General features: G+C 36.8%; 1 protein-coding gene across 2 annotated transcripts in view; it reads left to right on the top strand.

The window, feature by feature from the left end:
* The window catches only part of LOC150110125 (uncharacterized), a 156,927-nt gene that overhangs the window by 63,844 nt on the left and 77,666 nt on the right, over positions 1 to 15,417 (top strand). For both annotated transcript variants that reach the window (XM_090391576.1, XM_090391584.1), the window contains exon 4: positions 9,074 to 9,134. In XM_090391576.1, coding sequence (XP_090247702.1) covers positions 9,074 to 9,134 — 61 coding nt within the window. The remainder of the gene's footprint in view (positions 1 to 9,073; positions 9,135 to 15,417) is intronic.

The following is a 15,417-nucleotide window of genomic DNA, read 5'->3' as shown; positions in this document are numbered from 1 at the left end:
AATAGTATTTAAGGCTTCCGCAAAGGTCTGATTAATTTTATGAGCGCTGCAATGAAAGAAAATCAGGCAAACACCAAATTTAATTCAACAAAAAAAACCATTTAATGTGGAATGGTACAACATAAAAAAGTTATCCAATTAAAATTTACAAGAATACATATTCAGATATTAGTAACTTCTAAGTTAGGTTTGTGAATTGTGACTAATGTTGACATCATCAAATTCCTGACATGTACCCTCAAGGGGTGTACAGGATATGGATAGTACTATATGAAAAATTTACATAATTACTAATTTCCTTACAATTTTCCTCCAAATCAGGCTGTTACTTATCAAGACTCCAATATTATCATTATCAGATCTTATATTTCTATCGTCTAAGGCACATTGTACCGTATCAATCCATCTATATCTTGGTCTTCCTCTGGGTCATTTTCCTGCCAACCTGGCAGAGAACAGCTTAGTCAATCAAGTTGAGATTAATTCTTAAAAGTTTAAGCTTCCAAATGTTACAATAACTAATCTTATGACAGGCTACACTGTATTCTTTCTCAGTCTGCTAACACTTAATAGAACAACATAACACTTATTGCTTCGAGGGGAAAGTACTTCAGTGCAATTAACATCCGACCATTGATTGACATAATACCACAGCTAAGGTCAAAATATATCTAACGGAATTAACTGATATTGCTTCACAAGTCATAGAAAGGACAACTCTTACCAGGTTACTACTTCTGAGTATCGAATTCGCATAGGCACAATTGGATTTCTTATTGACTTTTACTTTATGGCAACACAATTTAAAAGAAATCTTCCAGTATAATAACTGAATTATAGACACAGAAATACATAAGACTTAATGCACTTGGTTTAAGTTATTTACTGATTCCTAATTTTCTTCTATGTATTGACTTCAGTTCTGCACTATTCTTCCACTAACCATTAGGAAATTATTGAAGTATCAGAACTCCTATAGAAGTAATTCCAAATGCCTTTTAATTCCTTGTCCTTTCCTAGACGATTTTCGGCATATATCAACTCCCCTTCTGCCACTCATTACCGTTCTCCGGGGCTTCTCTCTTTACTTTTTCTTTCCAATCAACTACGTTCTCCTTTTCCCTCCAAAATCCGGTTTTAACCCATTCAGTTTATATCAGCTGGCTTTTCTCTTTATACGCAGTAGCTCACGCTCTCCTCTCAGCATGAACTAACTAAAACAAACTCCGTTTCCCCTTCAGCAGCCAATCAAATCTCATCAGTAGAATTCCATAAAATTACCTTTACTTATAGAAATAATAAAAAATATATATCACGGTTCTCATAAGGTACATTTAAATTTATATACACACAGTTTCTTATAATAAATTTTACAGAATTAAGTAAATAAATTGAATGTCATATGGAGTCTTTTTATTACTATTACATATTCTAAGGTTATACAATTAATTAATAACAAACAAAACTCAAAGCATTGATATGAATAATATATTACAAGTAAAAGACTAACAACAAATAATATTTACGTCTTGTTTATGACATGGTGGATTATGTTAAATACGAATGAAGTATTATAATATACAGAATATCTTCATTCACAATTTAACACTGTTTAGTCTTGAGCAGGATAAAATTGAATTGCATATTGAAAAGAATAACATGTAAGAAAGTTTTAAAGCGAATAAAAGTTGAGCAGCTCTCAGATGTGAACTATACACAAAGATTATTGAAGAAAAAATTAAAGAGTTTGAGAACAGGAACCAAACCTTGGAGATTCAGTGGCAAGCCTTGAAGAAAACTGATTGATTCAGCCAGAGAGGCTTGTGGTGAGGTTATCTGCAAGGATAGAAAAATCAGAACTCCATGGTGGACACAGGAAGTTAAAGAGGCAGTGAAGGAAAAGAAGAAAGCATATCAAAAGTTCCTGGCAAATAAGTCAGCTTTTGCTCTTAGAGAATACAGAGACAAATCTAAGAAAGCAAAACATTGTGTAAAACTAGCTAAACAAAAGTCATGGGAGGACTTTGGCAAGAACATAGAAAATAAATATCAAGAAGGTGGTAAGATATTCTGGTGGTTGTTGAAGAAGCTTAGAAATCAAAAGAGTGCTGTAAAACGAATTAGAGATGAAAAGGTGATATGAGAACAGGAGAAAAAGATGTCCTTGAAGTATAGTGTAATTACTTCAAAAAATTGCTAAATGAAACAAGCAGTGATAGCATTTCTAGCACTTAAGGAATTCTACAACGTAGATCTGAATATAAATTAAGTTATACTTTAATAAATATTTCCGATATTTCGGCAACATCAAGTTGCCATTTTCAAAAGGAACTTACAAAAAAGCACGTACACGCAAGCACTACAACACAGTAACTGAGAATGAAGAGATGAAGCTATTGTTCTCCTAGAAGTCCTGACGGTGCCCTCTAATGGGCTAAGTAGGTGTTCTTGGCCGTTGGGCTGAAGGTCTTCTGATGTATGCCTCCAAAATTTGAGGCAGTCACATACAACCAAATTTGTTGAGGTTTGGAGAGTTTCTTAGGGCTGAGGCTGATTCCATAAATAGTCTTTCGAATTTGTATTTGCTACGGTGTATTTCTATAGCTTTCTTCCACCGTATTCTGTGGCGTGTATCCAGAGCATGGTCTGCAAAACCAGAATGGCTGTACATGTGAAACCCGATGTAGTCCTTGTGTTCAGAAATTCTGATATTCGCTGTCCAGCCTGTTTGGCCAAAGTAAGACAGTTTACAACTGCAAGGGACCTGGTATACACCAGGTAGGTCTAGGGGAAGTGGTTGGTCTTTGGTGGAGCAGATAAGGGATGCCAATTTTCTGTAAGGCCTGTAACAGGAGGTCAGGTCATGTTTTTTTAAAATTTTGGTAATTTTTTCCGAGGTGCCTCGGATGTAGGGAATGGTGATGGATTTAGAGTAATCTTTATTGTGGAGGGGGCGGGAGTTGTGGTTTGTAGGTTTTAATATTTTTTGGATTTTTTTTGGGGGGGGGGGTAGCCATTGGCTGAGAAAGTGTTGAGGATGTGATTTAGTTCAGTGTTTAGGGCCATGTCGTCGTTAGACAGATTAGTTTAGCCCTGTTGTATAGTGTTTTCACTACTCCATGTTGTTGTGAGGGGGGGGGAAATTGTTGGTGAATGTATCTGCCTGTATGGGTGGGTTTTCTATAAACTGAGAAAACCAAGGTTCCATCAGGCTGGCGGGTGACTAGTGTGTCTAGGAAACTCAACACTTTCTCAGCCAATGGCTACCCATATATACCAACATATCCAACAAGCAATTTAAAGCTCTACAGGAAATGAGGAATAATAAAGAATTAGTTATCACCAAAGCAGATAAGGGAAATGCAACTGTAGTACTTTACCAAAAGGACTACAAAGGTAAGCTTAATGCTCTTCTATTAGATCAGGCCACTTACCTCCCTATCGAATACAATCCCACCAACTCACAAATTAGAAAACTTCACAGGTTCCTTAAGAAAGTCACTTCTTTTCCTGTAAAAGTTACCAACAGATTAAAGCCGTTTAACTCTATACTCCCCCCCCCGTATTTACAGACTCCCAAAAATACATAAAGTATTTATGTATTTTTGCCATTACATCCCATAGTGGATGGCATTGATTCCCCTACATACAAATTAGCTAAACATTTGGCCAAAGAGCTCACACACTATACTGGCAACACACCATCACGCATAAAAAAACTCAGCCCACTTCAAAGCCAGCATAGAAAACCTTACGCTCCAACATACTGACATAATGGTCAGTTTTGATGTCTCCTTCTTATTCATAAATGTCCCACTCAAGAAAACTTTAGAGCTAATCCAAGCTGAATTTTCTACCGATATCTCAGCCCTATTTCAGTTCACAATGAACTCGGGCTATTTCGTTTGGCAGGGAAAATTCTACAAATAAATAGAGGGGACAGCCATCGGTTCACCACTCTCCCCACTTTTTGGCCAATTTCTTTATGGAGACCTTTGATGAAAAAGCCTTATCCTCTGCCCCACAAAAACCAACCATATGGCTTCGCTATGTTGATGATGTGTTTGCTATTTGGCCACATGGCTCTGAAACACTCCTCTCCTTCTTAACACACTTAAACAACCAACACTCCAGAATCAAGTTCGCACTGGAAAAAGAGGAAAACAATAACCTCCCTTTCCTAGACACACTAGTCATCTGCCAGGCTGATGGAACCTTGGTTTTCTCAGTTTATAGAAAACCCACCAATAATCCCCCCCCCCTCTCACAACAATATGGAGTAGTGAAAACACTATTCAACAGGGCTAAACTAATCTGTTCTAACGACATGGCCCTAAACACTGAAATAAATCACATCCTCAACACTTTCTCAGCCAATGGCTACCCCCCCCCCCCCCCAAAAAAAAAAAAATCCATAAAGTACTAAAACCTACAAACCACAGCCCCCCTTCCCCCTTTACAACAAAGATTACTCTAAATCCATCACCATTCCCTACATCCGAGGCACCTCGGAAAAAATTACCAAATTTTAAAAAACATGACCTGACTTCCTGTTACAGGCCTTACAGAAATTGGCATCCGTTATCCGCTCCACCAAAGACCTACCTGGTGTATACCAGGTCCCTTGCAGTTGTAAACTGTCTTACTTTGGCCAAACAGGCTGGACAGCGAATATCAGAATTTCTGAACACAAGGACTACATCGAGTTTCACATGTACAGCCATTCTGGTCTTGCAGACCATGCTCTGGATACACGTCACAGAATACGACGGAAGTAAGCTACAGTAATACACCGTAGCAAATACAAATTCGAAAGACTATTTATGGAATCAGCCTCAGCCCTAAGAAACTCTCCAAACCTCAACTAATTTGGTTGTATGCGACTGCTCCAAATATTGGAGGCATACATCAGAAGACCTTCAGCCCAACGGCCAAGAACACCTACTTAGCCCATTAGAGGGCACCGTCAGGACTTCTAGGAGAACAATAGCTTCATCTCTTCATTCTCAGTTACTGTGTTGTGGTGCCTGCGTGCACGTGCCTTTTTGTAAGTTCCTTTTGAAAATGGCAACATGACATTGCCAAAATATCGGAAATATTTATTAAAGTGTAATTTAATTTATATTTGGATCTACGTTGTACAATTCCTTAAGTGATTTAGAAATGCATAACCAACGTATAAGCCTGTCTACGAGAAGCAGTGATTGCACAGTGGTAAAAAATACTCAACAGGCATACAGTCAGGAATACATATCCATACTTGAAGTAGAAAAAGCCATCAAAGGCTTGAAATGTGGAACGGCTGCAGGAGTAGATGATATTCGACCAGAAATGCTGAAGTATAGAAGTCTTACAGTGGACTGCACTGCATAGTTCAGAAAGCTGGACAGATGGATGAATTCCAAATGATTGGAGTAGAGCTCTCATAGTACCCATATATAAAAAGGGAAATAAAACTGAATGTGAGAATTACAGAGGTATTTCCCTACTGAGCGTTCCTGGCAAGTTCTATTCAAGTATACTTGAGAAACAGTTGAGAAGAATTGTGGAAGAAAAACTTGGTGAAGAACAAGTTGGATTCAGGCCAAGTAGAGGCTGTCAGGATCAGATCTTCACTTTACGACAAATAGTTGAGAAAGCATGGGAATATAACAAAGATCTGTATTTAAGTTTTGTCGATCTGGAAAAGGCATATGACAAGGTGCAAAGAGAGAAGCTATTCAATATGCTACAGTTATCTGGTGTCAATGTGGCATTATATCAAGCAATACTTGTCCTGTATTTGAGTTGTAAATCGGCAGTCAGAATTGAAAGAAGTACAGGTAGATGGTTTAATGTTAAATCTGGTGTGAGACAAGGATGTACATTATCCCCTCTGTTATTCATTATCTATATGGATCACATTATGAAGGAAAGTGGTATTAAACATATCAGAATTGGAGATGTTAATGTCAGCTCTTTGCTTTATGCAGACGATGTTATTCTTCTAAATAAAACTGCTACCAGTCTGCAAGATTCTTTGGCTAAATTGAATAACTGTTGTAATAATTATGGTATGAAGGTCAGCAATAAAAAGACAAAGATAGTGAAGGAGGAGGAAGAGAAATTTGTTCTATGAGTATGGAGTTTGACTATGAAGGGATGTGGGGCAGTAGCTAGTATGTGTTTCAATGGATTTGGTTAGAGAGAGAGAGTAGAATTGAGGATAGTTCTGATGAACATTTACCATGGAAATATTTATAGAACATGCATGCAGTAGATACTAGAAGCATGTGCGAGAGTGGTTGGATTTAGTTGGTTAGAGATGGGCATTTATATGATCTGACTGCTCTCTTCTATATTGCGTCAAGTATTTTTAGGGAGCTCTTAAAGGGTTCCCCAGATTAAATATTAGGATTCCAGAATATCAGGAATCCAAATATTTGGATTACCAAGGAGGCAATGGTGGTAATGGATTTATGCCAAGAGAGTCTTGGTGTCATGATAATCCCAAGGAGAGAGATCTCATCTTACCTAGAGATTTGAATGTTGTCAAAGGTAAAGCTGTGATAATATGGCTCTATTTTGTGGGAAATAAGGCAGGACTGTTTCTCAGGCATGGAAATTGACAAGGTTGTCTGAGCCCCATCGAAGAATGGTTTAGAGATCAGAATTTAGGCTTGCAGAGGTTGTTGCTCAATAAGTTGTGGTAGTTTATTTGGTGTTGGTGGCAAAATAAAGATGCAGCCCACTTTGTGACACCAAGTGAAACTTCTGTTAAGAAGGGACCCCCCCCCCCCCCGAGGAGTATGGACTTTTCCCTTCTCACCTAATCTACTTATTACAGGAATAATGCCAAAATTGTTAAGTTTTGGAATTGACTACATCAGTAGAAGCTTGGATGTAAGAATGAAAGCAATTGTATATTCATGTGGATTGTGCAAATATCAGATCAGTATTCCATTTTAGTGGGATTTTGTTATGATTTAAAACAGAATTTTATTTAAAAAAAAAAAAAAAACTACAAACAAATGATTTTATATCTCAGTTTTTTTCATTTCGTAAAACAGGTGTACTGGCCAGAACACACAATTAAGTATATAATATACTGTCTGCATAGCTATAGCTGCTTTGGTGTAATACCAACCAACCAACCTTTGCTCATACTATCAGTCTTTTTAAATCATCTGACAAAATCTCTACGGCATCTTTATTAACTATTGTTCTGCCCAGTTTTTCATTATCGGCAAACAAGATCATTTCCTTGTCATTAATGTACAAATTAAATAGTGGTGGCGCATGTACCGAGTGGCAAACCACTAGTTGCATGGCTTCTCCTGGGCTCAACTCCTCCAAAACTTTGTCTATCCATCAGCCATCTCTTATCCACATCATCAGCCTCACACCCATTTGCTTTACTTTATGTAATAGAGTTCCATGTGGTATTATCGTGTCAAGTGCCTTTGCAAAGTCCAGCTGTATGCATTTCCCTTAATCTAATTTAGCTGTCACTTATAAAAAGTAATGCATGACCTGTCCTTCACAAAACACCATGTTATCCCCCTCCCCCACACACCCACAATAATGTGTGGATAGGAAAAGAATACTTTCCTATCCTCACATTCCTGAATTTTGCCATTAAATAGTTTATCCAATAACTTGACCATGACTGAGAGATAATTTACTACATCTGTCTTGGAGCATCCTTTATGCTATAGAACTGTTTAAACAATCTGGTAAGAGGTACTGTCAATTCTTAGACTTCAATGCCACCAAAACTTAGTCCTTAGGCTTGTCTGATCTCTTGCAAGGAAGCTTGAATCCCCCCCCCCCCCACTTCAATACCCAGATACCTAAACATGATCTGATTTCCCTTCTTGGACTGACTTATACCTTCAACCTTTCCTGGCACAAACACGTCTCAACCTTCTAGTGGTTGCAGAAGCCACCAGAAAACTTGGTGTATTTTTTGCACAAGACACTGCTTCACAGCTGCTTAACTGTATATAAATTCCAATTCTGCCCAATCATGGAATATTGTTCCCATATTTGGGATGGTACACAAAAATCCTCTCTAAGCTTGCCCAATTCTATCTAGGAGAGGGCATTTCAATTAGTTAATGATCTCTCTCTCTCTCAAAGATATTCAGTTTCTGCCTTGTGCCTCTTCTATAGATGATTTTCTCAGTGCTCTGCTGAATTGGCCACTATTACTCCACTTTCCTCCAGAATCATTAGAATAAGAGCCACTGCTAACTAGCACCCTTTTACAGTCCATTTTGAAACTCACTGAACCAACTTCACTGCCTCCTCTTTCATTTCATCTACTGTTCTTCAGAACATTCTCTCCCACTCTGTTTTCCCCCAAAGAATGCAACCTTCAGCAGTTCAAACAAAATGTAAATAAATTCCTTCTTTCTTTATCCTCTTGTCCATACACACACAGCACTAATCTGCTATAGATCTTGTGATATTTCATGTGTGGGCCAGAAATAAAAAAAATTTCAACATTTTCATAATATGAGATTGGACATGAGGTCTCTTAAACTGAACCATACATGCAATTTAAAACACTAGCTCCTTATTCAAAGGCCATCGAAATTATCTTTTACCCATTTAGTGACTTCTGTATCGTAATGTAATAAATGAATTAGAATAAATATATATTAATACTTGTTTATTAAATTTTTAAGTGTGTTTATTTATGTGATTATAAGTATGATAATTATATGATTAATTATAGTTCATAAAACTTGAAAGATTAATTATGCTGTATAGTTTTGCTAAAATTATGCTTATTTTGTTGAAATGTTAATCTTCATTTCATCTTTTACAATTATTTTAAAACAAAGATGCATTTTACAAACTTCATGATCATGTGATTGCATTTGTTTTGGTCCATCCTGGATGTGTGCACAAGTTATTCTGCTCTGGTTGGATGGGGGTTTTGGCAAAATTTGCTTCTAGATTCTTTTGTGTGATAATGTATCACATAATCAATTTTATGAATATTGGATCCTTTTATCACTGATCATTTCAATACTTGCATTTTCTATCAATCACCTGTCTCATAACAGATATTATAATTTTACAGATGTTGATCTCCTTGAAAATGAGACATTTGATTTTAATATATCGGTTTCTCCATCTTTTTGGTAAGTATAGATAATATAAAGAATTTTTTAAAAGTGGTTAGCATGATAATTTTTTCAGTGTAGTGTATATAAAGTTAAACTTTAATAAATCCCTTATAATGTAAAACATTTTTCTTGATGTAAAGCAGCATATCCAGAGCAATTCAGTCTCTTTATTAGTAACTGTATTATAAACCATGTAACAATATTATCATGGTAAGAAAATGAAATTTATATATATAATATATATACATGTTGGAACTCAATTGCCGTTTTGTAGCTCCACCATGATAAAATGTCAAAATATTAAAATTCTGAAAATAAATGCTTGCTTTATTGAAACTGAACTTCAAGAATAGTGGTTAAAGAAATTGCATTTGCGGGATTTACTCATAGGATTGACATTGAAGACTATTTCAATATATGGCAAGAGGGAGAGAGAGAGAGAGGTCACACATGGAAACTTTGTAAAAGTGGTTAGCAAGGGTGTTAAGACTCGATTTTTTGCTTGGAAGGATGCAAATAGATGGAATAGGTTGCCAGAGGTGCTTATTATTATTAAGAGAGTGACCTTCAGGGACTCATCAAGGGAGGCCACATACTACTTGCACCAGCTATCACACTTATTCTTGAATTCATTCACACTGCTTGTACACATAACATCCAATGGCAGTTCATTCCAATCATACACCACTCTTAGAGAAGAATCTAGCCTTTATCCCTTCTTAGCAACATTCATTCCCAGCTTCCAAGGTTGCCATCTTGTCCTTTCCTCACCCTCCATAAAATGAAAAATTCCATCAACTGAAATCCTGTATGACCCTTTTAGAAGTTTGTAAGTCTCAATCATATCACTCCTCTTTCTCCTGCTTGCTAGTGTCTGCAATCTACAAATTCTCAACTTGTCTTCAATAATCAGAGTCAGCAGTTAGAATTGAAGGAAGTACAGGAAGATGGTTTAATGTTAAATCTGGTGTGAGACAAGGATGTACATTATCCCCTCTGTTATTCATTATCTATATGGATCACATTATGAAGGAATGTGGTATTGAACCTGATATCAAAATTGGAGATGTTAATGTCAGCTCTTTGCTTTATGCGGATGATGTTATACTTCTAAATAAATCCGCTACAAGTCTGCAAGATTCTCTGACTAAATTGAATAGCTGTTGTAATAGATATGGTATGAAGGTCAGCAATAAAAAGACAAAGACAATGAAAATAGGCAGAATCATTGAAAATGTCAACTGTGTTGTGAATGGAGAACCTGTGGAACAAGTAAAACATTTCAGCTACTTAGGCACAATTTTTACTGAAGATGGTAAACTAAATATAGAAATAGACAACAGAATCAGCAAAGCTGGTATGGTGGGAAGTCAATTGAATAAATTCATATGGAATAAGAAAGAAATTAGTCTGAACACTAAATTAGCTGTATACAAGACAGTGTTCAAACCAATTTTAACTTATGGATCTGAGAGCTGGGTCAGAAGTAAAACACTTGACCAAAGACTAGAGACCGCAGATATGAGAGTCCTAAGAAAGATTAGAGGCGTTAACAGATGGCATCAATGGCAATATCATATTAAAAATGAGGATATTAGGAAAGAACTTGACATTGTCAGCATCCCGGAATGCGTTAGCAGAGCTAATCTCAGATGGTATGGTCACTTAAATAGAATGGGAGAGGAAAGATTAGCAAAACAAGTGTTTTCTGCCAGGGTGACAGGAAAACGACCCAGAGGAAGACCAAGATATAGGTGGATTGATACGGTACAAAGCGCCTTAGACGATAGAAATATAAGATCTGATAATGTTGGAGTCTTGACAAGTAACAGACTGATTTGGAGGAAAATTGTAGATAGGAAGTTAGTAATGATGTAATTTTTTCATGTAGTACTGTCATATCCTGTACACCCCTTGAGGGTACATGGCAGGAATTTGATGATGATGATGATGATGATATCAGTTTTAACACTTTCCTTTGCGCTCTCTCCACTGTATCAGAATCGCAACGTAAACTAGGAGACCAGACTTGCGCACCATAGTCCAAGTGAGGTCTTATCAAGGCCTTGTAGAGACAAAATAATATCCTTATTTTTACATGTGAAAGTTCGTTTCAACATTGCAATTATCTTTTCAGTTGTATTTACAATCTTTGCTACAAGGCCCCTGAACATCAACTTCTTATCTACTAGGATCCCTAGCCTGATCAGTTTCTTCTAGGATAATCCCACCAGTATAATATGACATTGGATATCTAATCATGCCAAAGTGCACAACTTTAATTTACTGACATCCATTTTCCCATGCCTACAATTCCAGCCTATTCAAATCATTCTGCAAGCACTGCATATCAGCCACATTTGATTACCCTGCCTATTTTTGCATCATCAGCAAATAGCTGTATATTGCTTTCCAAATCTTTCCCAGTGTCATTAATATGCAAATTGAATAACAGTGGACCAAGGACTGATCTTTGTGGTACACAACTGGTTACCATAAATTTTGCAGTCAGCCATCCTCCTATTTATGCTAATAATTTATAATCCAAACCCATATTCTCCAATTTATGCAACAATCTTCCATTCTGTATTCTGTCAAAAGTCATCGCCAGAGAACAAGATGGAGGGATAATCTACAAAGGTTTGACATGAGATGGTGGACATTGACTAAAGACATAACTGGAAAGGAGGCTGATATCATTGGTTGGAAAGAGGCTAAAGATGACAAAGAGGATACTGTTCTTTACAGACATCTATTGCTTTATATTAGCAGTTTAGTGGTTTTGTTTACTCATGTAGAGATTTCTGCCATGCACATTAGCAATTTTCAGCAATCAGAAGGATAGATCAGGCCTTATATCATGTAAGGCATGGAAATAGACTAACAACATTATATTCAAAGCAGAACATTATTATGAAAAAAAAAAAAGTTAAAGGAGTTGGAGGTTCATTTTGTCACACTCTACACTTAATTGTCAGAGCATGACACTGTGATTATGATTAAAGGTACTTAATCATAATCAGAGCCTAAGTGTCTAAAATTAAATCCTGTGATTTTAGAGACTTAGGCTGTACCAGACCATATATAAAGAAGACAACAGCAATCGGATCTTATAATAGACAATAGTTTATATGTGATGCAACTGCATGAACATTATTTCAAAAGTAAATTTTATGGTGTGTTACAAAAGGCTGCATAACTACTATCATAGAATACAGTAACATGCTCATTTAAAGGCAGTGTCATTATTACTAAATGTCAGATCACCCAGAAGAAATATTACTAAGGTGGAATATAGACATAGAGTACTTTCCATTTTTAAGCATAATAATGAAAGGTAATATCACATTTATTCTGATCACCAGTGTTTATTATAAAAAAAAGTAAAGGGATTACTGATACCACCATAAGGACATATAAAACCAAATGCTGTTATCAGGAATATTGAGTAAAAGAATGAAGAATTGAAAGAGAAAATATGCTCTTATTGCCTACTTATTCACATATGGACTACCCCCAAAATACCTAAAGAAAACATACAAATCAATCCCAAAGTCATGGAAAGAGTTCTCTGACATAACCTTACTGAATTCAAGTAAAACCTGAAACTTGGTTGAAGTTGTATTGTCACACATCAAAAATTCAGCTGACTTAATCGCAAAACTGGAGAATATTAGATTAATCCAAGAACTCCTTGCTGAGCATTGGTGTTATAGCACTTATTGCCAACCTAGATTAGAAGAGGTTCTATAACTCAACAAGGTTAAGATCTTGTAAGACCTATACCAGCAAAATAAACTGGCAATGGGTTTGCCACTATCTCAGCTGCTAGAAAACTTGTTCAAACAGCATTTTGAAGAGTCAACCTTATTTCTTGCCAGTTTAAAACTATCATAATAGTGGCACTGTGTGGAAAATATGTAAATGATTAGTGCATATTTTTGTCATACCATGTGATTCAGTGAAGCATATGATACAGCCATAATCCAAATACTCCAAAATCCATTTTACCAGAAAACTTGAAAAAGACGGAGTTACACTACTTTTACCTACTAATTAAAAAAAAAAAAATAGTAGGAATGTTCTTCTCCATTGTATCTCCATCTTGTGGTGAGGAGCTTGACACAGTCAAATGTGTTTGTATAAATTAATTCTTTGTAAAAAATTAAAAACATCGTGCAATCTGTCCAAGTCTGTCAGCATCTGCCTGAGTGTAATATGGTCTGACCAGGTAGGCAAAAATTTCATTCCTCTCTTGTGCAAAGTACTTGCAGTCTACCAGTATATGATAAATAGTGAGATGTGCGTATTGCATTTTTCACACATGGGAGGGTCATTAACTCTCAGTAAATAAGAATGTGTAAGATGACTGTGACCTATGTGGAGTCTAGAGAACAACTTCCTCTCTTCTCTTTATTTGTTGACTAGAATGCCAATGCTTAATTTCAGGTTTAATGTCATATAATTTGTTTGTCAATGCTTCCTACCATGATGACTACCATTGAGCAATTAGCTTTGGTCACATAAACTGTCTGTAGTCTGTATATGATACTGTCAAACAGTACGTGGAGAAAGTTTGAGCTGATTTAGCAGCTGCATCTGCAGCCTCATTTCCTTTAATTCCAATGTGGCTGGGAATCCAGCACAACTGAACATCAAAATTAAGGATTTTCATTTTGTGAAACAGGTGTAACACCTCATAAAGTACTGGATGTGGATTATGCATAGGAGAGGAGATAGCCTGTAAAGAGCTCAATGAGTCTGTATAAATTATACACTTTTGGTAGCAGTTTTCTTTTATATGAACAAGTGCAAGTTGGACAGCATGTAACTGCTGTATAGTTAATGTAATCAGGTGGGATCTGGTAGGAGATAATGTCAGAAAACACAGCAACACAGCCAACAGAGGTATTAGTTCTTGAACCATCAGTATAGATAGGCAAGAAATCAGAGTGTGCTGCTCTGTGAGCATTAAACAGTTGGAGGTAGACAGATGGAGTATGAGATTTCTCTAGCGGACAGAGTGAGAGTTTGCAGGATGGAGTGCAAACCTGCCATGGAGGGATGCTGTTATGTTTAGTGTAGGCAATGTTGTCAACATTTATACCAAGAGCTTGCATAGTCTCTTACTCATACCAAAAGGATGTATGGCAGTTTGAAATGTGTGGTATTGAGCTTCCCAATGCAGAGAAAAGATACTATTCCACGTAGGATGATCTGGGAGAGACTTTATCTTTAGGGCATAATTAAAAGACAACTGTTTTCATTGAAGTGATAGAGCTGGTTCATTTGCTTCAACATAAAGACTTTGAGTGGGTGATGTGCAAAAGGCACTAGTAGCTATCCATATACCCTGATGATGGATGGAATCCAACCATTGCAGGTTACTCTGTGTTGCAGAACCATAGACTTGAGACCCATAATCCAGCTTTGAATGTATAAGTGCATGATAAAGATGGAGCAATGAAGCTCGATCAGCACCCCACTCAGTAGAGGATAGAGTGCGAAGAAGGTTCAGCGCTCTCTTGCACTTTTCTCTTAGTTGACGAATGTGTGCTAGAAATGTAAGTTTACTTTCAAAGATCAGTCCCAAGAACTTGGCTTCTGTAGCTACTGGAATAATGGTGCATCCTTCTTAATTCAGGATCTGAGTGAAGAGTGTGTTTTCGACAGAAGTGTACACAGACATTTTTTTCTGTTGAAAACCTAAATCCATTACTAAGTGCCCACAGAGAAACATGATCAATTGCTTGCTGAAGTTGTGTTTCAATTACCTTCATGTTACAGGAGTGGCAGTAAATCGTGAAGTCATCAACATATAGAGCATTGTCTACAGTGGGAGGAAGCTGTTCGGTGATTGAGTTAATTTTAACAGCGAAAAGTGTCACACTTAAAGACAGAGCCTTGTGGAATACCCTGTTCTTGATGATATGATCGAGATAGCGTATTTCCCACTCTGACTTGGAAAATTCGACTGGAAAGAAAGTTTTTAATAAATACAGGAAGATGTCCTTTAAGACCCAGGTTATAGAGGTCTTTTAATGTGCCATATCTCCAGGCTGTGTCATAAGCTTTTTCCATGTCGGAAAAAAAAACTGAAACAAGGTGTGCTTTGCTTCAGAAATGCATCTTTTATACAAGTTTCTAAATGAACCAAATGGTCTAAAGTTGAGCAATGTCTATGGAACCCACATTGTGTATTGGAGAGAAGATTGTTGTTTTCCAAATACCAGAGAAGTCTGGCATTAACCATTTTCTCTAGTATCTTACAAAGACAGCGGGTCAGAGCAATGAGTCG

The sequence above is a fragment of the Typopeltis vanoorti genome, chromosome 1, assembly GCF_054136105.1.
Source record: "Typopeltis vanoorti isolate ZY-2024b chromosome 1, IOZ_Tvanoo_1.0, whole genome shotgun sequence".
Lineage (NCBI taxonomy): Eukaryota > Metazoa > Arthropoda > Arachnida > Uropygi > Thelyphonidae > Typopeltis > Typopeltis vanoorti.
This window is presented reverse-complemented; position numbering and strand designations above follow the sequence as displayed.